Source organism: Lutjanus erythropterus, chromosome 15 (genome assembly GCF_056507025.1).
Source record: "Lutjanus erythropterus isolate fLutEry1 chromosome 15, fLutEry1.hap2, whole genome shotgun sequence".
Lineage (NCBI taxonomy): Eukaryota > Metazoa > Chordata > Actinopteri > Lutjaniformes > Lutjanidae > Lutjanus > Lutjanus erythropterus.
The window spans coordinates 28,218,180-28,241,632 of NC_139331.1; the positions used below are offsets into that span (position 1 = coordinate 28,218,180).

At 40.3% G+C, this 23,453-nt stretch overlaps 1 protein-coding gene across 2 annotated transcripts in view; it reads right to left on the bottom strand.

The window, feature by feature from the left end:
• Positions 1–3,188: 3,188 nt before the first annotated feature.
• Positions 3,189–23,453, bottom strand: part of fig4a (FIG4 phosphoinositide 5-phosphatase a) — a 75,742-nt gene continuing 55,477 nt past the window's right edge. Inside the window, exons 21-23 of one of the 2 annotated variants that reach the window (XM_084737407.1) lie at positions 16,858–16,955; positions 12,202–12,276; positions 3,189–3,529 (exon numbers count right to left, since the gene is read on the bottom strand). In XM_084737407.1, the coding sequence (XP_084593533.1) occupies positions 3,352–3,529; positions 12,202–12,276; positions 16,858–16,955 (351 nt within the window). In that variant the 3' untranslated portion in view covers positions 3,189–3,351. Of the gene's footprint in view, positions 3,530–12,201; positions 12,277–16,857; positions 16,956–19,287; positions 19,700–23,453 lie in introns of those variants that run through there. The other variant, XM_084737408.1, reaches the window with a different exon arrangement.

Here is a 23,453-nt window from a genome sequence, read left to right on the forward strand (position 1 = left end):
GTGTTTTTCTGCTAAGAGAGACAGAATTTCCTTCTTTCTAAAACCGATTCTGAAGCAAAACTTCACCATTCCATCTACACAAGGCATTTTGTAGAGGCAGTCACGTACACTAACGCAAGTAGTTTTAATATATTGTCAAATGTTCAACTTTAATCTTGAAATTTCAATTTTTTTCTTGACAGTTTGATTTTATTTGCAAAATGCAAAACTTAACAAAAAATCCTACCTCTTCAGTATTAGTTCGACTTTATTCCCAACATTTCGACTTAATTCTCAAAATGCAAAATGAAAATTATCGTCTTGCCATTTTTTTTTCTGATGCCTGACCCCAATACTCTTCTGTAAATTAATCCAGGTAAAGTGCTGAAAAAATATAGTGTGCATTTACACTGATAGATTTTTTTAGATGGAGAAAAGATCTGAACCATCCCTTTAATGTATTAGTTGGAAAAACATGTGAAGACAAAGACAGCGTCCTGGGTAACAATAAAAGCAGCCTCCCTCCGCAGTGGTCTTATCAAGCAAACAACCAACAATCCAGAAATGTAGAAGAAGCCTTCTGAGTCAGGTAAGAGCCTCCAGAGGGAGGAAAAAGGGCGACTGCAGCACAACGATCAAGAGCTGAGAGGCTCTCTTCACTTTAGGTGAGATGTGTTATTACTGGATTGTGTTGCAGATATCTGTAGTGCTACTCTGGACATCATCCAGCACTTATAAATTACAATGACAGTCCTGCAAGCTCTGAAAATGATCAGAGCCGGACAAAACACATGCTGTCTCCCCTGTTCTGCTCTGCCTTGGCTTAATTTGGTCTTAAATACAGTTGGAAGAGTTATTTGTCTTTAATTCCCCTGTCGTTCTCTCCAACACATCACATGCTGATGCCCCTCCCACCCTCGTCCTCAGGCTCACGAGGCACTGATGCAGAGACCGGTGGTCAATCAGTATGCCGACCGAACGTGTATGTGTATTATAGGAAAGGCAGTCTTCACATTTCACATTTTTCTGACACCTGTGTCTGAAAGCGGACTACTAAAAGAGTGAGTGCGAGGAGCGAGAGAAGAGAAAGTGTGATAGACAGAACATAAAGTGAACAGGGTGCACGGAGGGTGAAAAGGGAACGAGGGAGCGACAGTGGAGGAGAGCGGAGATGAGAGATGAAATAAACTACAGAGGCAGCATGAGAGGAACAATATTCAAATTTTTGGTGTGAGAGCAAAAGAGCACAGACATCAAAGCAGAGGAGAAAAACTGCAGCGTAGAAAACAGCAATCATATCTGTCACATCATGCTAATAAATAAATGTTTAATTTAGAACTACAATAATCAGCTGACAGATCAGTAATGCATTTATACAAAACACAATCAGTGTGCAGTTTTGTAAACTAAGAGTGGGGTTTGATCAAACCCACAACATCAAGGTAACAACAATGTGTTTTGTCTTGCAGGTTTAAAGGTACAGTTTTGGATTATCTGAAGTGAGGTTGTATGAGGTACTTCAGCCGCAAAAAATATTTAGCCACCTAAAAAAAAAAAAAATCAACATCCATTTAGATGTATGCTATATTCAGAATGTTTTCACAGCTTTGCCTTGACAAATAGCATTTTCTCTAAACCAACCAAACTCCATTAGCAAAATCAGTCATTTTGCTGGTCCACCACTTCCTCAGTCGGTTGGTTTGTCTGTGTTATTGTGTGACGTTGATGTATTTAAGGGTTAATTTGGATTCACCAAAGTACAAAAAATAACACAAACAAACTAACTAATAAAGGCAACGGAAGACCGGCAGCTCCTGTGTTCTGTGAGGTAAAATTACTGATTTCGCCAATGGAGTTTGGTTGATTTGGAGAGAGTGATATTTGGCTTGTATAAGAACAGGTTTGCAACAAAAAGTATTTTAGCCACTTAAACATGGGCCTTCAACAGGGGCTCCAGGACCCCTTGGGGGTCCTCAGAGTTACTGCAGGGGGTCCCCCAAATTATTGATAATAATTAATAATTTCTTTTAAAGTTTAAAAAAATATATGTCTGAAAGTAAACATTAACATGAAAAACAAGAATTTACAAAAAGCATTCAATCCAAAAATCAGTTCAAGAATCATAAAATACATTGACAAAACACTGATAAAAGGCTACCCACGAATCCTCGTGCAGTCAGGTGAGCTGGCTAACCCACTTAATAACTGTGTAGTGGTAGCTACATATTATTTCAAACATATTGGCCAGTTAGCTGTATTATTATCCCTAGTTTACAGACACTCTCGTGAGCCAAAACAAATCGTTTTCTAACTTCATGAGCAAAAGACTGACATACTGTGCGATACGTCACAAGTTAAAAGGTAACCCGTCAGGTAAAATTATGTTTTACCTTGCAAGCTAAAAGTCAGCTGTTTTTAACAGTTGAGTCTTTTTGCTTTGGAGAGAACGATATTCAGCTTACATGATGGCAATTTACCATCAGAAAACGGTGAAAGTATCTTAAAAAATAGCGCACACTTAAACTGATACTGTGGCTAAAATACTGGTACCTCTGATGCCAAATGCAATCTACTGTAGCTAATACACTTACTGTTGACAAGTACAACTTCACTGCAAAACATCCAAACTATCCCTTTAACCTAATCAAATAATGCAATGTGCAACATATGAGAAGTTTAAAAAAATAAGAAAAAAGAAGGGGAAAAAAGAAAAAGCAAAATACCTGGACATACGTTTACAGTACATGTATGACATTGTGTAAGACAGTTGTTTGAAACTGAAACCACAGCGTATATCCCAGTCATGCTTTTTAAAGAGATTTTAAAGCCTGAAATGTGCTGAAACCTGTTTAACAAAATGACAAAAAATGAAAATCAAAACTCAAAACACTTCTGAGATGGAATTCAAAGAATCAATCATCATAATCTTTGGGCCTGCCTTCATATTAGTGGTTCCAACATGTGAGATTCAAAACAATTTACATCAGTATACGTGGTCAAAATGCAAGTACATACTGTATAGTTAAATAAACTTTCTTAAAAGAGTTGCAATTAAAATAACACAAGGACTAAATAAAAAGCACCATATGGGTATCCTTTTAAGGCGAATGACAAACATAACTGGATAACATTTGAAGCTATTAAAACACAGAAATGACTTTGATTAAAAAGAAAAGAAAATCAACCCGCATCGTTAAGCCCAAATACAGGACGCTCATTCTTCATTATAGACTCCCAGCAGAAGAAGAAAATTGGATTTACAAATGCATAAAAAAGTCTCTTGTGCTGTGGTGTAGCTACAAACAAAAATGCCAAATCTTCAAGATGGGAACTTGCGCTGGATTGGTGACACTGATCCAGTTTGTCCGTGTCTCACATGTATCTGTTCTTGACGTACTCCCTGTACATCAGCATGTCGTCCCTGGACAGCCCCCTCACCTGGCCCTGACCCGTCATCACATGGCTCTCGAACTCATCGCGGCTGTCTCTGTCGACCTGCGGAGGAGAAACGGCGTAGACGCTGTCCTCCGGGAAGCAGGACACCGGCTCTCTGAGAGGGAGGGACGAACAAAAGGAGAGGGGGGGGAGAAGACAGATGGACTCAAGCATGTTCAAATAATGGATGTACCGAGGAACTAACCTCAGACAACAAACAAACCATGATGTTTAATTTTAGCATCGGGGATTAATGGTTTCTATCAATAGCTGTCACGAGATTTTTGCAAAAATGCACCAAGGACCTGAAAAATGTCTGAACACAAACGACGAGATCTCGTGCAGCTCTGCTGGAGAGAGCAGGTCATTAAGAGGACTGTTAATGGAAACAACACGTGGATGGCAGAGATGGGCGCTTTTTACAGAAGAATTACTCATACTTCCAGGGAAACTAGCATGTCTCATCATCTTAAGAGTGGATTATCAGCAGCCTGCTTGCCAGGTCATCCACTCAGGCGGCTAGTTCAACAGCAGCTGAGGCCCCGGTGAGAGGCTGCTCAGACACATGGCTGCGTTGCTAATGCACATCCTTGATTATGGCTGTGTCAAAGCCACAATAGAATTAAATTATGAACTCAGTGAGTGTCATCAAGGAGTTGTCAGCTAAGGGTTTAATGTATATTAAAGCTATGACTAGGCCTGCACACACCCGATGCAGTGACACAGGGTGAAGAGACAATCAAAGAAGAGGGCTTAAAAATATGGTTTATCACGTTTCTTTGAGTTTTTGATCATGTTTCCATCAAAATCCAGTTCAATTTTCATTTAAGAATTGTTTTTTCAATATCTTTTTGCTCTGCAACTTACATATGCTCTGTACCAGGTTCGTCTATGTTGAACAGAAAAACAAATTTGGGGTTGCTAGAAGACATGACTCAGTTTATATACAAGTTTTATTCATATTACGTTTAGTTACATTCCCTTCACATCGCAAGTTTATGAAGTCATATTCTCACTTATTCAGTGCTCTGTCTCTGTGCTGGAAACTTCCCCTCGACCTCCTCCTCCCACTGCAGTTATCGATCACCCTGCTGTGGTTTTTTTCTTTGAAGCCGTTTTCATATCGAGACATTTCTTTTTTATTTCAGTGACAGTCCGACCCTCTGGTAACGCGGCATTAACAACACTCGGTTTTCCCATTTCTTCCCTGGCAGATTTTCCTTTATGGATCTCTGAAAGCAGGATATCAAACTCTGAACTCATACAGTTCTTTTTACACTTTGATGCCATTTTCATGAATAATTCCTGACATATGGGGCAGGAAGTGCAGCCTTATATGGTATTAGTGGGGTCTCAATTTAGGAAGGGTCAATTTGGTAGTCGAGTGTCATTAAAGCTGTTCATATTTTTAGCATCATTGGGCAAAAAGTCCATAATCACCTTTAAGCACAACGTAATTCAAGTAGTCTCAGAGATAACTAGACTTCTGCACCTCCTCTTGCCTCTGTTTTCAGCCTGTGACAGGAGATTTTGGCCAATCACAGCTCATGTCAGAGAATCCAAGCACATCCCCTCAGATGGTGAAAGCCGGATTCTAAAATTTCCGCTATCTCCTTTGCCTACGACGACGTAAAGAACAAGACACGTGTGCGAACATGTCCCGGCTTCACACGGAGCTTGGGGCTCATCATGCTCGATGTCATGGCAATCGTATTGAGGAGCGGCAAAGAGGCGTGAGGAGAAACAATGGGGGATAACTTTTGAGGGGAGACAGCGGCGTGTGTTTGTGTGTGTGTGTGTGTGTTTTGTACTAGTCTCTCATCCTGCAGCTGCCTCTGAAGTCTCGGGCCCTCTGCCCTGAGGCTGTTAAGCGCCGGAGGGGCATCGCAGTGAGTGTGACCGGGGTCTTTTTGTGTGTGTTCGACTGTTGCCAACTTCAACTTCAACCCAGTGCAGAAGAAGAGAGCCGAACAAGATTATGTAATTAAAAGAGCACTAGTCACACATCAGAGAAAAAACATGTAGAAATTTGCCATTTATGGACTTTTTTTTAAATCAATACCCGACATTTTTCACCTCAGTCAAGCAGTAAAACTTTTACTTCCCTCCGGCCATGAGATTCATCCTCAGCTCTCCTCCACGTAAAAAATAGTTTGTTTTATTTTTATTTATTCAACCAATCTACTGTATATACATTTTACATTGGGGTTTTTTTGCAAGTGAGGAAAAAGGGTACAACATCTTAATCTCGCTGTGTTGTATAATGATAAATAAATCTACCTTGCACCTTGTTTCCTTTTTTTTATGTGGAAATTAGGAAAGCAGATAAATACTGGCGCTGTAGTTTTCAAAACATTTGTACCAAAACTTTCTCCTTTCACACCAAAAGGATTCTCAACACTTTTCAACATTTTTCTCCATCTGAATCAAAACTTTTCTCAGTTTGCACTAATATGCAATGCGCCCTGGCAAAACCATTTGAAGAAAACATAAAACCTACAAAGTTAAAGGTCTGCCATTAATTAGTGCATGTCTGTGCACATTTGTGGGAGAGAAACATGCACTAGAATAAATAAATTACAGTACAAAGGGAACTAGGGTGTAGTTTTAGCTAATTTCACCATTTTTTTTATATGCTAAAATGTGCATTCAACATGCATTCAGACGTGTTAATCCGGATCTTAAATTATAATTTAAGGAAGAAACAAATCTCCTCACCTCATTGATGCTTCTCAACATTCAGTATTTATTTTCTGCTTTTATCTCCACCAACTGAGTCAGCTTTGCCTGATGGGTCAACAGAGGAACTACACAGAGGGAGGTGACAGACTAAACGGCCCCTAACAGTGGTCAGAAACACGTTTTGGGTGTTGTAACAGTGTCTTAGAATAGCACTGTTGCACAACGGCCGACACACCTGCCAGACCCTGTGGACCCGACGTGAGGACAACAGAGCGACGGATGGATGGACTGATGAAAGGCCAGAGCAATGAGAGGTGAAGATATAGGCGGACGACGGGAGATTCAGACCGAACAGGGAAGAAAAGGTGGTACGTTTCCCCGCTGGCTGAGGTCTTTCCTGCACGCAAAAGCCAGTACCTGTACGTCTGCCACCTTTGTGTGACGAGTAATAACTTTCACCTCAAAAAAGGAATGTCATTTCCCCTTCAGTCAACATAAATACCAGAAAAGAGAATTACATGGTCGAAGAGTGTTCATTCTGCAGAGGCTAGAAGATACATTTGAGGCATTTAATCCAACATTTTCTCATTCAAGTCACCAGTTTTTATCTGATCATGATTGCAAGAAGACGTCCAGAGAGTTGAGTAATCAATAATGTACCTGCTGTGTCACTTTACTACTACAGGACAGCAGCACAGTCCTGACACAGACTGAAGGAACCGATATGAACATATCTGTGTAATCTCACACTCTGAGGGCCGTTTTCCACCAAAATATCTCTGGTTCCTTCAACCCGTTCACTTCAAGATCCTTGGAGCCTTGGTGCTTTTCTAATGAACCAGCCGCCTTTTCCACCGGTTTTGAGTGGAACCTTTGTAATCAGGAACATCATCAACAGATGAAGCTGCACAATGACCTGCAGAATAAGACATGCCCACTTTGGACTGTTTTTTGGTTCCAGCTGGAAACCATTTTTTTCAAGGTTCTGGATCAGTTCATTTTTGGTGGAAATCCTAAGAACGGTTCGAAATCATGTTCCAGAACAGGGATGGTTCCAAGTTGGTGGAAAAAAATGCTTAGAAATTAAAGTGCTAACTAGAACCTTAAAGGGTTCTCAAGCTTGTACTCATAGGAGAACCCTTTTTGGTTCCTGGTAGAACCTTTTCTTAAAGTTCTACCAGAAGCCCTACAAGATATAGCTAGAACCATTTGTGAAAGGTTTCAGAACCCCCCTTAAGAGAGGTTCTACAGAAAACACTTCTATGGTGTAATGGTTCTACCCAGAACCCTGTCCGTTGGTACTATCCAGAACCTTTCCACCTTCTAGAGGTGCTAACAAGAACCCACCAAAGGGGTTCTAGCAAAGAATCCTTTTTATATAAAAAAGGTTTAATCTAGAGCATGCCCAGGGGGTTCTACCAAGAACGCTTTAATATTCCAAGGGTTTTATCTAGAACTCTTCCAGGGGGTTCTGGTACTGAGATCACTTTTATATTTTGGAACAAAGAACCCTTGATGACGAGGTGCGGACTGAGAATGACAGAGTCAGTATTCTTCCATATTATAAGTCCGTGTTGCATCAAAATGATCCTGCAGCTGTAGTTTTAAGGTACAATAGTTACATAATGTGGCTTTAACTGCCCTGAATGTCCGTCTCTCTCTCTCTCCATGTTTATGTGACCTTTTCAGTGACTTTAACCTTTTCCTGCCTTTATCGTCGTCTTCAGTTTCACATGACCTTCAACCTGTCTTCCTCTCAATACTGACCTTAAGCTCCATCTGGCTGTTTGGGAAAACGTTCGGCCATGACAAAAACTCTAACTCACGGTTTTCATTAGGGCTGGGTAACATATTGATATCACATAGATATCATGACAGATTGTTGATACGGTTATATCCTGATATGGTCTGATATAGCTGTTGTCTTTTCCTGGCTTTTAAGGATGCGTTGCATTAAAGTGATCTGATTTTCTGAACTTACCAGACTGTTCTAGCTGTTCTATTATTTGCTTTTACCCACTTAAAAATAAAAATCTCAATTTTGTGTTAATATTTTGCAAAAACACCACATCATATTCTTAGTCAACATTGAGGTAAAAAATGATGATGATATCTGATTTTGCAAATTTTTATTAAAGTAGTCACTGTGCAATGAAACCGTCCCTGTCAGTATTCTACTATTATTTATCTGATGTTTGTGGATTAATATTACTGCTGCATTAATGTGTGTGTTGCATTTTGCTGCTGTTGATGTTTAAAGTTAAGCAAATGTAACTATTTTATATAATGTTTTATACGGAAATGCATCATAGTCTATGTAGATCATTATATGTTTGCACTATTTATCACCCAGGCATACTTTTCAGACACCTTGAGGTAAGATAACCATGAGTTGCAAGACTCGTGAAGGCTGGTGAAGAAATCGCTCGGACACGTGGATATGTTTTTGACCTCTCTTTACAATTTTCTTACTCTGAACAGGTATTTTTTCACCACTTTCTATTTATGCAGCCATGATGCACATAGCTAAACCTCAGTGTCTAGCTGTTTGTATTCTTAGAGCTATAGAAACAACCACTTCTGCCTCCTCACGTGCCTCTGCTGCCTCTGAGCTCTGTCTCCTTCAAAGGACTTTGCTTCAACATCTCTTCAGTGAAAAGGTTTATTTCCATGTTATATGTTCAGGCAGACCACTGCGCTTACACACACACACACACACACACAGACAACCTCCATAAAAGTACAAATACTATTTTTTCTTTCTTTCTAATAATAAAATAATGCTTTCCCTTTAATGTGTGCCAAAGTGGTGGGTAGACCAGTTTTCTGCAATGCACTAGATCAATTTGATCAATTAAAGTCTGTACAAACTGTCTGTATTGTAGTATGTTTAAAGGAGTAGTTTAAGATTTTGGGAAGTATTTATTTGCTTTCTGACAGTGGCACGAGTAGATTATTACCATTCTCATATTTGAAGTTATAACAGCAGCTGATTAACTTAGCACAAAGACTAGAAACAGCTAACCTGGCTCTGTCCAAAAGTAATAATACATGTATCAGCACCTCTAAAGCTCATTAAGTAACACATAATATCTTGACTATTCGTAACGTACAAAAACTAAAATGTAAAAGCTAAAAGACATTTTGTTTTATAGCCAAATATGGCTGCTGAAGCACCATATCTACTGTACAGACATGAGAGTGTTATCAATCTTCTCTTATAATTCTCAGCACCATAAGCCGTTTGTCTTTTACTTTAGGGCTGCAGAAAATGTCATTTTTTACATTTGAAACTTCTACTGCAGGTTTTGAATGAAGCTGCAAAAGTCACCCAGTAAACAAAACACAAAATGCAAAATCCTTGAACAAAAAATCCTCAGTTTGAAAAACGTGATTCGTCAGACTAAATGAGGAAAGAGCTTGTGTACATAGAGCATTTTTCTTGCTGGCAGAGCGCTAGGATGAAGAGAGAAGGGGACAAAATGCTGTTGTTTCTATGACTACAATATCTTAACAATTTACAAACACTTTGCTATAAACTCAGAAGTCTGTGGTTGTGTAAAACAACAACAACAACAACTGTGGACTAGGACATGATGGACACAACAGAGGAGCTAGCATGATCATAAATGACAGCAACTCAGAGAACTCTCAGCACAGGTTTTATCTTTCATTCACTTCTTTTTCTGTCTGTTATGACAGTTTCTGTCTGACACATCATTAAGCAGTCTAACATTTATCTTGAGTCCAAGTGAATGTTGCTAAATGCGCTAAATTTGAAGAAATTACATCAAGTCATTTTTGAGATGACCATTAACTTTGATCACCAAGATCTACAGGATTCATCCTTGAATCGAAGTGGACATTTGTGCCAAGTTTAAAGAAATTCCGTCGAGGCGTTCTGGAGATGTCGCATTCACAAAAATGGGATGGATGGACAACCCGAACACATGCTGTCACCAGCACAGAGGCATAAAAACCTGCACAGGATTTGTTTATTTATAACTCGAATGCCAACTCATAGCACAAACCACTGTTGTACAATGATGTGCTTTAACTTTGTAAAGCTCAAAGCTTGTAAAATCAAGTTAAAACTGAGGGTTATCTTCCATTTTACACACAGTATAAAAACTTCAGTAAGGGTTTGAGCTGTCACTTGAGAAAGCATCATGACAATAACAAAAGAAATCAGTTTAGACTTGAAATAAAATAATTGTTGATGCTCACAAAGCAGGAGAAGGATATGCAAAGTTATCACAGCATTTCTAAGTGTCAAAAATTGAAGTGAGAAGTATCATCAAGAAATTCAAAGAGAGCCACACGGTACAGAACAAGCCTGGCAGAGGTAGGAAGTGAAAGATTTCAAAGAAACTGGAAAGAAAACTAGTGAGAGATGTGTCTAAAGACCCCAGAACAACTGCCAAGACACTAGTGAATGACTTAGCCAAGTCGGGAATTGTAGTCTCAAAGAAGACAATCACCAGAGCCCTGCGCAGGAATGGACTGTGAGGTTGCAGACCAAGAAAAACTCCACTTCTGCAGAAGAGATAACCTGGAGAAAGACTGTGCATACTGGAAGCATCTCCTTTGGTCAGATGAGATGAAACTAGAGCTCTCTGGCCATAGAGATGTTGCTTATATTTGGAGAAAGAAGGGAGAGGCGTACAACCCAAATAACACCGTCCCCACAGTGAAACACGGTGAGTGTTATGCTGTGGGGATGCTTCAGTGCGTCTAGAACTGGGAATCTGGTCAAGGTGGAAGGAATCATGAAGAAAGAAGGACATATGAAGATTCTGAAAGAAAACCTCAAGCAGTCAGCAGCAAAACTGGGTCTGGGTCGTCGCTTTGTCTTCCAACACGACCCAAAACATACATCGCTCCCGGTGAAGAACTACCTTCAGAAGACCAAAGTGAACGTTGTTGACTGGCCTGCACAAAGCCAACTGAAAATCTGTGGGGTGAACTGAAGACCGAGGTCCGTGCCAGAAGACCATCAAGTCTGGAGGAGCCTGAGAGATTCGCCAAAGAAGAACGGGCTGGGATTCCTCAGGAGACGTGTCTGAGACGTGTTGAAAACTACAACAAATGGCTGCAGGCTGTTATCCAGCAAAAAGGATACACAACTGACTATTAGCATCGGGGGGGCTAATAATTTTGTTTCTGTGTGCAAAGCAAAATAATATAAGCATCCAAAATAAATCTAGGATGTTTGGAAAAGCTGTGCTGCTCTGTTTAACAGCACTTGGGAAATACTTTAAATTTCCATAGGGGGCGGGGCTAATCATTTCGTCCTCATCTGTATAAGCATATTCATGTAAATATTTAATAAATACGAAGCAAGAAGCATGAGAAGAATTAAAAGAGGCTGATATAAAGTAAACATGAGCTGCCAGTGCTCCTCTCCATCTCTTCTCTCTGATGTGATTTAATTACAACACTGGAGCCCGTTTTGATTTTGAGTCCCGGTGGTGTTGTTGCGTTTGTTGCAACATTAGTAAAACAGACATGTACAATATGTGTGACGGGGGGGCGAGAATAATGGCAAAGAGCAAGAGAGAAGGACAGATTACAAAAGAATACATATTCAGAGGGATCTTGATGACAGTTATTGTGATTGTTGTCTGTGTGCGAGAGGGAAAAAAAAAAAAAAAGCAAGACTAGGAACAAATTTTCTTCTGCGTCTATATACGGCTGCACATTGCAATCGCACGTGAAGCAGAATTTTGAGGAAAAAATATTTTCGTCTATGACCCACTGGGTCACGGCCGCAGCGAGCAGGAAGGCGTAGGGACGGACTGACGGGAAAATAGCAGGGATGAGGAGAGGTAAAGAAAGAGTGTTTGGTTATAAGAGATGAAGATTTACCAGCACACAGCTAGAAGCCTCCCTGGAGACCACTTAGTGCAAGCAACTGCGTTCACTTGTCCCAAGGCTACTGGAAACACTGAGTGGTATTTAAAAGGGTTGGATTATAACTACAAACCAACAGTACAATATAATGCTTAACATTACATGTGACTGAGGATTACTGAGTTTGGGCACATGTTTTTTTTTGTCTTTTTCTGCGTGTGTTTGGGTTAATGTGTCACATGTTTTACTTACAAGCAGATGATGTTGGCCAAGTTTATGTGTTCAGTTCTTTCCACCCTGTGCTGGCTCTCGCCCAGATGTGCAAACCTGCAGACGAAAAAAAACCACACAAAATGAAAAACGACTGCGAAATATGCACAAACTCTACAGTATATGCACATACTGAACACATATGTCTGTCTCCTTCCAGCTTCATCATGTGAAGAGCCACTAACAAAAGGTAATTGGGTAACCATGTAATTAATCTCTAATGGCTCCTTAATTTTAGTTTCACATTGTCTTTTTTTTCCCACATAAATACTCAGAGATGAGCTAAACACGTCTGTTGAAATCTCTAATGCTCAGAGCACATCATCGCCAAATCTCAAATTTCCCCACAGGTTATTTTTCTCTTGCAAAGACACAATAATATGCAATAGTTGAGAGTTCCCCTCTGGCTCTTGCTTATGATTTTTAATATTAATGCATTGATTAGCGGAGCTCTGGCTGCAGCTAACATCTTTGGAGCCATTCCAACATCCAGCCTCAATAATGAATGCCGTTTCACTCTCATTATGTGCCACTACAGTAGGAGGATATGAACAACATTCTTCATTACAATTTGGATTCCTTTTTTTTAAAGTTTGGTCCCGTCACCTGCCATCAAAGTCAGAAATACAAAAATACAAATATGACAAATTAATCTTTTTTTTTTTTTTTTTACATCTCAGCATGCATTCCTTCACAGGACTTCATTACAATCAAAGTTAAAGGGATAGTCCAGGATTTTTGAGGTGGGGTTGTACAGTATGAGGTACTTATTTATAGTCAGTGTATTACCTACAGGCAGTCAGCCAAATCATGCAGCCCTATTCTCTGGTTCTGAAACCCCCCTACAAGAGTTTGTGAAACCTTTCGGAGATGGTTCTAGCTGTAACTCATAATGTCTGGTTCCAAGCAGAACTCTCTGAGGACCCCTTTTCACCAAATTAGCTCAGGTTCTTGAAACCTTGGTGCTATCTGGTGAATCTGCCTGCATTTCCACCAGTGTTTAGTGGAACCACTGTAACCAAGGATGTCATCAACAGAGGACGCTGCAGGAAGCACAGCAACCTGCAGAAGATGACACGCCCACCTTTTCTGGTTCCAGCTGGAAACCAACCATTTAGGTTCTGAACCAGGTTATTTTATAGTGGAAATGCTCAGAACGGTTCATATTATGGTGTTTGAACCAGAACAGGAGCAGTTCTTTGTTGGTGAAAAAGGCCTATGACAGCATTCCATGTCGAACCCTTATAAAAGGTTCTACCACGAACCAAAAAGGGTTCTCCTTTGGTGACAAGCCAAAGAAACCTTTATGGTTCTAGTTAGCACCTTTAGAGTGTAGATAACTATGCGATCTTGGGTTGTTAGCTGTATAGTGAATATAAATGTTGCTTAATATCAAACATGTTACTCTTTTTGCTTCATGTAGTCCAATTTCAAATGAATGGTCCACAGTAGGGATGAACAATTCTGAAAAAAATATCTAATTGTGATTCATTTTTAACGATAGTGCAATTGTAATACGATTTTCAGTATTAGAGTAAATGATAATTTTTACATCATTATTCTCACTTTCTTTTAAAAACATAATAAAAGTCTGATTTTTGCAGCCGTCTGTAGCAAACGATGTAGAACAGCAATGAGTTGTTGATTAATTGATTAGTTGTCAACTATCAAATTACTCTGCAACTATTTTGATAATCAATTAATCAGTTTGGATCTTTTTTTTCGAAGAAAACTGTCTAAATTCTCTGATTTCAGCTCCTCAGATGTGAATATTTTCTGGTTTCTCCACTCCTCTCTGACAGTAAACTGAATATCTTTGAGTTGTGGACAAAACGAGCCATTCGAGGACGTCATCTTGGACTTTGGGGAACACCGATCAACATTTTCTGACATTTTAAGGACCAAACAGTTACAGAGTAATTGATAATGAAAATTGTCATTAGTTGCAGCCCTATGAAGACATCTTAAGTCTGTAGGCCAGCACATCTCTGCAGCATGACAGTCATTTTACAAACAAAAATTTGTTTTTTAACAATCATTGCACCTCCTGCAATGTGAAAACTGCAGTAGATCATATTGCGATTTTGTTAAAATCTTGATTAATTGCTCAGCCCTAGACCAGAGAATTATGCTTTTGTGATACACCACACTTAATGAAATTATGAACATCTGCTGAGATATAAACTGCACTTGTTAATTTACGAATGGTTAGTTATTGCTTCAAAGACAGTGTGACAGAGTGTACGCTGACTACTGAAATAAGACGCTGGGCCAGTTTTTCTCAGTCGGTTTAGGACAGCCGAGTGTGAGGAGAAAAAAAAAAGCTATTAAAGCTCCATCAAAAGCATCACACTGTATCAAACGTGCAGTTCGCAGCCAAAGAACAGATAGTTGTGTTCAGTTTCAGAGCCTGACGAAGGCTATTCACCGCAGCTCATCAACAGGGCTGAGAGGAAACGGGGAGAGAGGACACAATGAAACAGAAAGGACAGACAAAATAAAAAAAAAACCAAACTCAGCGGTGAAGGAAGTGAGAGGTGGACAAAGAGCAGTGAGGTCAGGAGTGTGATGCACACAGCGGGGCAGAGTTGACAATGCCCCTTTTATAAATGACCCTGATCACCCTGAGGGGGCTGCTGACACTCACTGCTTGTTACTCCCCCCTCTGTCTTGGGCGCCGGATGCATTGTCCATACCAATCAAAAAAAAAAAAAAAGACTTCCTCAGGACTAGTTGAAGGGGCGGAGGCAGAAAATAAGACCGGAGATCTTCAATTTGCTGGCATTTGCTTCAATGTGGCACCAAAAAAAAAACACGTTAGACATACAGAACACTGAGAGCTGAAGGCCAAACAAACAAACAGAGGCCAGCTCAAGTTGGTCGGTACGAGACACAACAAAATGCACCCAGAATTTTCTCTGTCTTATGGCATCCATCCATCATTTATTCTGTTATGTATTATGCAGCCCATATAAAACACTTTAATGCATTGAACTGTGGTGTGGATCTCAGCAACAACTACTGGATGGATTACCATGATATTCGGTGCAGATGTCCCTGTCCCCATCAGGAGGAATTGTAATCACTTTGACAATAATTTGACTTTTTAGTGCCATCATCAGTTCCAAGTTCCCATTTGCCCAATACTTTCTGAGGCCCGGGAACCGGACGAATCTGCGAGCTCATGCTTCATTTGCTCCGGCAGGTTCGTGTGGCCACTGCCCACGTTCGGACAGATTTCCATCAACTCTGGCAACGATTTATTTGATACAGGGTGGGTTTGATATGATGATTGATAGAGGAGCGTCACTGTTCCAGATTAGAAAACTCACAAGTTTCCAAAGCAACTCCCCAGGCTGATGAACCGCAGATCAAACTGTCAAACTAGGCAGCGCTGATCAAAGATGAATGGAGATTCTTTTACTGCATTTTCTATTTCCAGCTTCAAATGTTTTCAGAAACACACTTTAGTGTACTTTTGAGCTGTAATTTGAGAAAGGTTAAGACCACCAGTTTCTTTTTGTTGAACTTTTATTGCTCTAATTGGTTGTAGGCCTATTGAATTGTGCCCGTTGATAACGCCCCGTGTAAATCAAAAATAAACTGGGAGATACCAGAATAAGCCTTTGCCAAGCCCCTATGTGACTTCACATATTTAATACACTTTCACAGGGTTCTCCTTTTAAAATGTGTCAGATGGTAACTTTAAAAAGTCAGCTGGAGACAGATTTCTCAGCTGACTCAAGGAGTCAGTTGAAGTATTAGCATTAGCTTACATTAGCCAACTACACATCAATCTGTTAGCGAGGGTCCTCATTTTAGACGACAAAATCCACAGTCATCAGCTAGAAATGAGAAGCTGCTTCTGTTTACCTCTCTGTGGAAATAAAGACCTCGTGTTTCAACAATTACAGTCAATTCTGATGTCAAATCTGCCACCGTTATTACTGTAAACTGCATCTGTGCTGCAAGCTGCAAGAATGGAAAGCTTGACAGGCAGCAACAGTAACCAAGGAGGGCAGGGCTTCATTTGTCAATCAGTCTAGTGATGCCAGGTTACAACTGAAGACTACAAAACTGAAGTCATTCCCATCATCATCAGTTATACAGCTGTGTATCAGCTTGTCAGCATCGTCACTGTGAGCATGTTAGCTCACAGAGCTGGTAGCATGGCTGTAGTATCCTGTTTCTTATGACTACTGACCACAACGTTTTGATGCCATCTTTATGGGAACTAAGAAAATAAATTTATTGTCATTATTAGAACACAATATTACTCCATCTCATCATCCCTGCAAACTCTGACCTCAATAATAAAAGTATATTTTAATGTATCCTCTCTGACAGTGTCAATCTAAACCGAACATTATTATCATAGTTAAGGTCAAATTTATGGTTAATGTTGTTGTCTTGGATTACATTATATTTCACAAGTGTACGTAGTAAAGTGGCCAATGAGCATATGCTATTACAGATGTTATTATCTTTCTCAACATGTAACCTGCCCTGCTTGACAAGTCAATGTCTTAACTTGTTAAGATTGTAAAAGCCCTACACTTTGTCTCCAAACATTTTAAAATATGCGCATTAACTGTGATATCAAACAATGCATGTATGCATGCATGGTGGGTGCATCACCTTTCGTAAATGAGCATGTCGTCCTCTGCAGGAAATTCAGCCAGATTGAGTCCGTAGGGCTCCTTAACTGACTGCTGCTGCTGCTGCTGCTGGATCTCCTGAAGAGGTGAGAAGGAAAAGGTAAGAAGCTACAGGTGTCTGAGACAGAAAAACACACAATAAGGTCTTAACAAAAGCCTCACTGTGACTTTGAAATTATTGTTAAGAATAAGACAAAGAGATGAAAGTGAGTGCTGCGTGCTAACAGCCAGCTCTTTCAAACAGAAAATCAGGTCGCTGCACCTCAAAATATAAAACCATTTAGACAGGGGTCATCAGGATCGTCTGCTTCTCTACAACTGATTCCTTAATTAGGATGGCCAAAGGAGGGTAATCTAAGCATCTATGAATGTAATTTGATTGTTGGTGTCTGATGAGGTGGCTTCATGTTCGGGGACACTGCCCTCCTGGGGTTCTCGCACACGGTGTCCAAAGTTGGTAGAGACATAATCACCACCATAAACAAGAGATGATCGGTTTAAAAGAGGTCAGACGGGTTCAAGCAGGTTCTAAAAAGAGATGAGGAAGTCTGAAAAAGAGAAATCATCAGTCGAAAATAAGTGGTAGCAAACAAGCAACAAGCTGGAGGATAATGAAAATATAACCAAGAGTCTGAGGAGGAGGAGGGGCGGAGGGAAACAACTTGCTTGATCCAAAGACTGTATATTAAATAGGATTTCAACTATTTCATATACAGTCTAGCTATTTGGACTGCTGTACTCATTTTAAAATAGGCTGAAATCCTATTAAATCTCCCTCCTACCCAGACTTGAGGAGGCTCAGGCAGGCTGCAGGAACACTGCAGAAACGCCAGACGTGTGCGACACTGTCAACTGACAATACTGAACATCTACTCATTTTAAAAGATTGTTAATGATTTCTTACGACACATAAACAGGCACTTAGTCATTCAGTGATCATTCAGCATTAAATTGAACTCATTAACGTGAAACAGGCAAACAAAAACAGTTATTCCGGTCCAGAATAGAGACTTCAAAGGACACCGTGGCTGCAGCATTGGCAGAAAAGCAAATATTTCAACATGTTTCTTTAATCTTTGATGATAAGTAAAAAGGTATTTCAGAATTTCTTTTAATAAAGGTTTACCGAGAGTCACTATTAAACCAGCGATGACATTAAGTCCTGCTGTCACCTAATAAGCCTTCCTATTAAACACAAGGCTGCTGATCAAATGAAAGCTCAAAGACTCGCACGACTTGTTGAACCTTGAAACAAACTGCCGCTCTACAGCAGCAGAGTGAGGCCAATTACATTCCTGTTCGCTGAGGACAAGACGATGAGGCTCCGGTGGACACGTGCTCATCAAAACCAGTGGAGAGAGGAGTGAGAAAACCTTGTCTGCTCTGATTAAGCACAGTTTCTGTGCTCACATGCTGGTGGTAGCAGGCCAGGAATTTCGTGTCAGCAGCATGAATCCATGTTGCCTTGCGTTGTGGTGCGAGATTGCGGGGATGGTGTTAAACTGTGATTGTGACTGTTTTCTTGGCAGACATCCGATCACTTCATAGCAACTGAGCATGATGTGAACACAGCAGTGTAACACATGTACAATGAGGACAAAACACCAGAAAATTTAAATGCATACAATACAGGATTAATAAAGGATATAATAAATCCCTCTCAATCATGACCTATGGCCCACAAGAAGTGTGTGGTGGTGTAAGTTGATCTCCTCGTCTCCTCCACTTGCTTCCTCTCCTTGCGTCTTAGCCTCACCCAGAGAGGACATGAAAGAGGGATGCGAGGAAGAGACGCGAGGACAGAGGAGCCGAAACTCAGAAATGAAAAATCCTCGGTTCCTTTTAGCGTCAGTCTGAAGCGATGACAGTTATTGACGACGAGCTGATAACAGCTGTATCAACTGTCAGACTGACTGGGACAAATGTCCACAGAAATGTTTATTTAAGAACACTTGACAGCATTTTATTAGACGTGTTAAGTGTTTAAAATTGGTGATTATTAGTAGCACTCTTCCTGACGTTGATTTTAATCATTATTTAATAATTTATCATTTATATCGGCTACAGATCAGTGTTATTCGTTTACTTAGACTATTATTTACTTACATTATTGTTATCTGCACAATAAGACACACACAGCTGTGTAAAAATATGTGTTGATTTTATTGTGAAAAAAAAAAAAAAAAAAGACAAACTGCTGCTTTGTGTGACGCAACAATTGTCTGCAATGACATTAACTTATAGCATTAGATGCCGGCACATGAAAGTGCTTTACATCACATCTTATCATGTAACTGTGTTTTATTTTATTAAGTGTAGATCCTGTACATGACACTACAAAGTCAGCACCTTGCCACGGGTGTTTCCTCTGATTAGTCCATTAAAAAGTGTGCGACAGTGATTCCACAGTAATAATCTCTGAATTATCACTGTATCAGATGCCTTTTCACGCTGTGTCTACCCGTTTGCGTCACGTTTCAGAACATGTGGTGATTTCTAATACTAATAATGCTTATAATCAGTTATTTCTTCATGAGCTCTTTGTGACACCAAAGGACATAAACATCCAACAAGAATCATGAAAATGCTGCATAAACTTCTGTCAGTCAGAATTTGATTTCCCTGGGTAGGTGCTGATGATGCAGGATGACAGTCGCTGAAACCATCCGATCAACATCAGATAGATAGATTTGGCATAGGATACACCGGTGTTTCCTCGCTCTGAGCTGCTCCTGAAGCCCCCTCTCTCCTCGCTTCCCGTCTCCTCCGGGTGCATTTAAGCAGCTGGAAGATCCTTCATCATGGCGGAGGGGAAACGACTTCTGGGTTGATGGAGGAGAGACAAGACGAGGAGGCAGAAAAAGCACCCTGTATCTGTAGAGACTCTTCCTGGAGGTTCTTATTTTCTTATTACGTCACTGTCTGGGGGACATTTCTGTGAATCCACGTTGTTATTTCACGACTTTGGGAGACACGACAATTAGCAACTAGAGAAACCATTTATAGATGTATTTTTGACGAATCCGGTGAATTAGTAATTTTCTCAACAAAGATACTACTAATGTTGTTTCGTATACTTGGTATCCATGGTGATTTATCAGTCACGTGACACACTGTAACAGCCACAGGTATCATGATAAATAGTCTCTAAAAGCAAGTAAAAATTGCAATAAACAACACATGTAGAATCACAAATACTTAAGAATCAAGAGATAAGTGTATCATTCCAGCCCTACTGGCGAGCAGCACAGACTGACGGTCAGGACGCAGCTCTCAGCGACATCAGCCCCTTTATCACATTTAACATAAAGTTCAAGCATCAAAAAGATGCTAAATGCAGCTGACCTCAAGAAATGTAATGTGTGCTGATGAAGAAAGTCAACAGATCAGACACAGACTGTATAGGGAGAGAGAAACAGAGGCAGGGCGGGGCGAGCCACAGTGTGTGTGTGTGTGTGTGTGTGCAGTAACAGGGGAGTGTGTGTGTGGGGAGAAAGAAGAGGGAGGTGAGCTGATTTAAGTAGTTTGTGACTAAACAGCAATAATGTTTCAAATTAAGCAGAAATAAAATGATGAAATAAGAAATGCCCAACTATAAAGAGGGTGATATAAATGTTTTCTTCGAAATATTTTCAGTAAACAATCTAATCAGCAGTCAGTCATCTTAATTTTCTTTATTGTTAGTTAGCACATGCCTTAAACAACCTCCAGCTAAATTTAAAAGCTGACTGGTGGTAATAATAATCATTACTTTATGTATAGAGCACCTTTTAAAAGCAGACAGAATCTGAAATTGAAGTGGGCACTAAAAGACTGTGAAAATGAGACACAAGACACAGAAGTGAGAAAAATAAGAAATATGTCAAAAAGAAATAAAGGGATAGGAATGCAGAGGCATCACATGATGTTGTATTTTCATTATAAATAAAGATGGAACAAATAATAAGATGACATTACATAATGTCAATATAAATAAACACAAATAAAAGGAATAAAAGCATAAAGAAAGATTAAAATGGTTTAAACGACAACATCACATAAAAGCAGGTCTATAAAAATTAAAGATTTTAAAGATGTTACTGATTCTGCAAACCTTATCTTTCAAAGTCGAGGGGCTCTGATGGAGAGAGTACGGCCACCTTTTGATTCGAGCCTCGACTTTGGAACAACTGCAGGAGGGCCCCTCCAGGAGGGTCCGTCCAGGAGGGCCCCTCCAGGGGACCCCGCTGGAGGATCTAAGGCTGCGTACTGGCTCATATGGGGGCAACATTTCGGCTGTGTAGCCTGGGGCCAGACCAAGACGGGCTTTAAAAGTGATCAGTAAAATCTCAAAATCAATTCTAAAACGCACAGGAAGCCAATGAAGGTAAATAAGAGCCACTGAGTAATTGGTTCAATAATCACTGACTAATTGATTATCAAAACAGTCATTAGCTGCAGCTCTATAGGTCACAGCTTAAATGTTAAACTTTTACTGTCCAGCTTTTTGAATATTCTGCAAATAATCATCAGAAAATCTATTTCGTATTAATCTTTCTTTAAACCTACAAAGGAACAAGGTAAGCGTGTTATGTAACATGACTGGCCGTACAGCAGTCAGCGCCGCCATTGTTCTCTTTGACTGTTTTCTGACACCGCAGCAATACGCTCAACATAATGCATTAAATTTTCACTGTATTTGTATTGATCTGCAGGGAGGGGAGAACGAATGAGGGTGTTCCAGGACCATGTCCAAGAAACAGCAGCTGTGAACACACACACACAAACAGGCATTATGGACAATCACAAAAACACACACAGCCTCGCACAAACACGGCATAAATGGGAACACACACACACACCGACTGCAGCATATACACATTCATATGGTGTGTGAGAGCACAGACGGGTGTGTAAACACATACTTGCTTATACATACACCCACACACATTGCAAATCTACCCCTGTTCATGCAGGCGCACGTACGCTCACATTGAGGCGAATATGAAATGAGCATGTGTAATTACATGGCAAACGGCGTAATGATCTGATGTTTAAATATTTCAGCAGTTTTGTGTTGTACTGGCACCCTGGCAATCCATTCTCAGGGATAGGCTCGGAGGCAGCAACACGAGACGCACGAGAGCGAGTGTGTGCTCCAAACACGTGAGCGAGCTGTCCAGCCCGAAATATTCATGACCAGCTCATTGCTCAAGGCCCCGAGAAGACAGACCAGAGAAAACCCACGGAAAATACATCATAAATCAGGAGGGGAAAGAGACGGATGGAGCAGGACGGAGAGCCTTCGCCTCGAACTCTGAAGATCAAAACAAAGAATTACTTTATTATTTATTAATCCTCAAGGGGGAAATTAAATGTTTTCATTCCATTGTGCAGTTTACACACACGCGCGCACACACACACACAGTGCCAAAATACAGACATGCACACACCGGACCCATAAACAACTGAGGGGACAGATGCAGTTTGGAGTTTTGGTGCCTTACTCAAGAGCCCAGGAGGTGAACTGTCACCTCTAAAGTTACCTGTCCACACTCCACGTCAGGTCCGGGCTGAACTTGAACCAGCTCTCAAGCCAAGCACCCGCATACTGAGGCTGCATTCAGACCTACCCTGCTTGGTTCATTTAAAATGAACCCTGATGTGTTCGCAAGGTCAGAGCGCACACTTGCCAACTGGATTTTCTCCGGTGTCTCCTGTTTTTCATTAACTTCTCCCCGCATCCTCCCGTGAGCACAATTCTCCTGCATTTCTCTCAGTTTATGACAAATTTTCACACATTTTTCTTTTCCTTTTTTATTATCACTGCCTGTTTCTGTGCAGTGTGATTTCACTTTGAGAAATACAGTGCGAGAACCATAACGGGTTCTCCAGGTTGTCCCCATAGGACAATCCTTTTTGGTTCCTTTTAGAAACCCTTCTAAAGGTTTCACCATCTGTGAAAGGTATCACCCATAACCCCCTTCAAGAGGTTCTGTCTGAGGGTTTTATCCAGGACCTTTCAACCTTCTAACGGTTGAGCTAGAGGTTTAGCTAGAACCCATCGAGGGGATTCTACTGAGAACCCTTTTATATCACAAGAGTCACAGAGAGTATGTAGGGATGCACAATCAATCACAATATTATTGACCTCTCAATATGTATAATATCCAAGCTGCAGATACCAATTTTTTGAAAGAGGAAAATTGTGAAAAACAGTAGTATAATATTAATAATAATATTGTAGTTCTGCAGATGCTTTGGGCTAAAAATCTCATGTTTGGAACATATTCCAATGAATATCACATCATAGTTTCTTTGTCAGTAAAAATGACAATTGTGATGCAAAACCTAATTTCACAATATCACAATTTGAGTCAAAATAATCACCATATGATTTATTTTTTACCATATCGTGCAGCCATAATAATAAGGATTAAATCTTGCCATTTGACAACGTTCTTCGAGGCACCATCATGCAAACAAACTGTTTTAGATATACTACTTCTTAAATGTAAGACTGAAGCCAGGAGATGACTAGCATAGCTCAGGATAAAGACTGGGTGCAGAAACTAGGAAACTAATTTCTTATGTCAC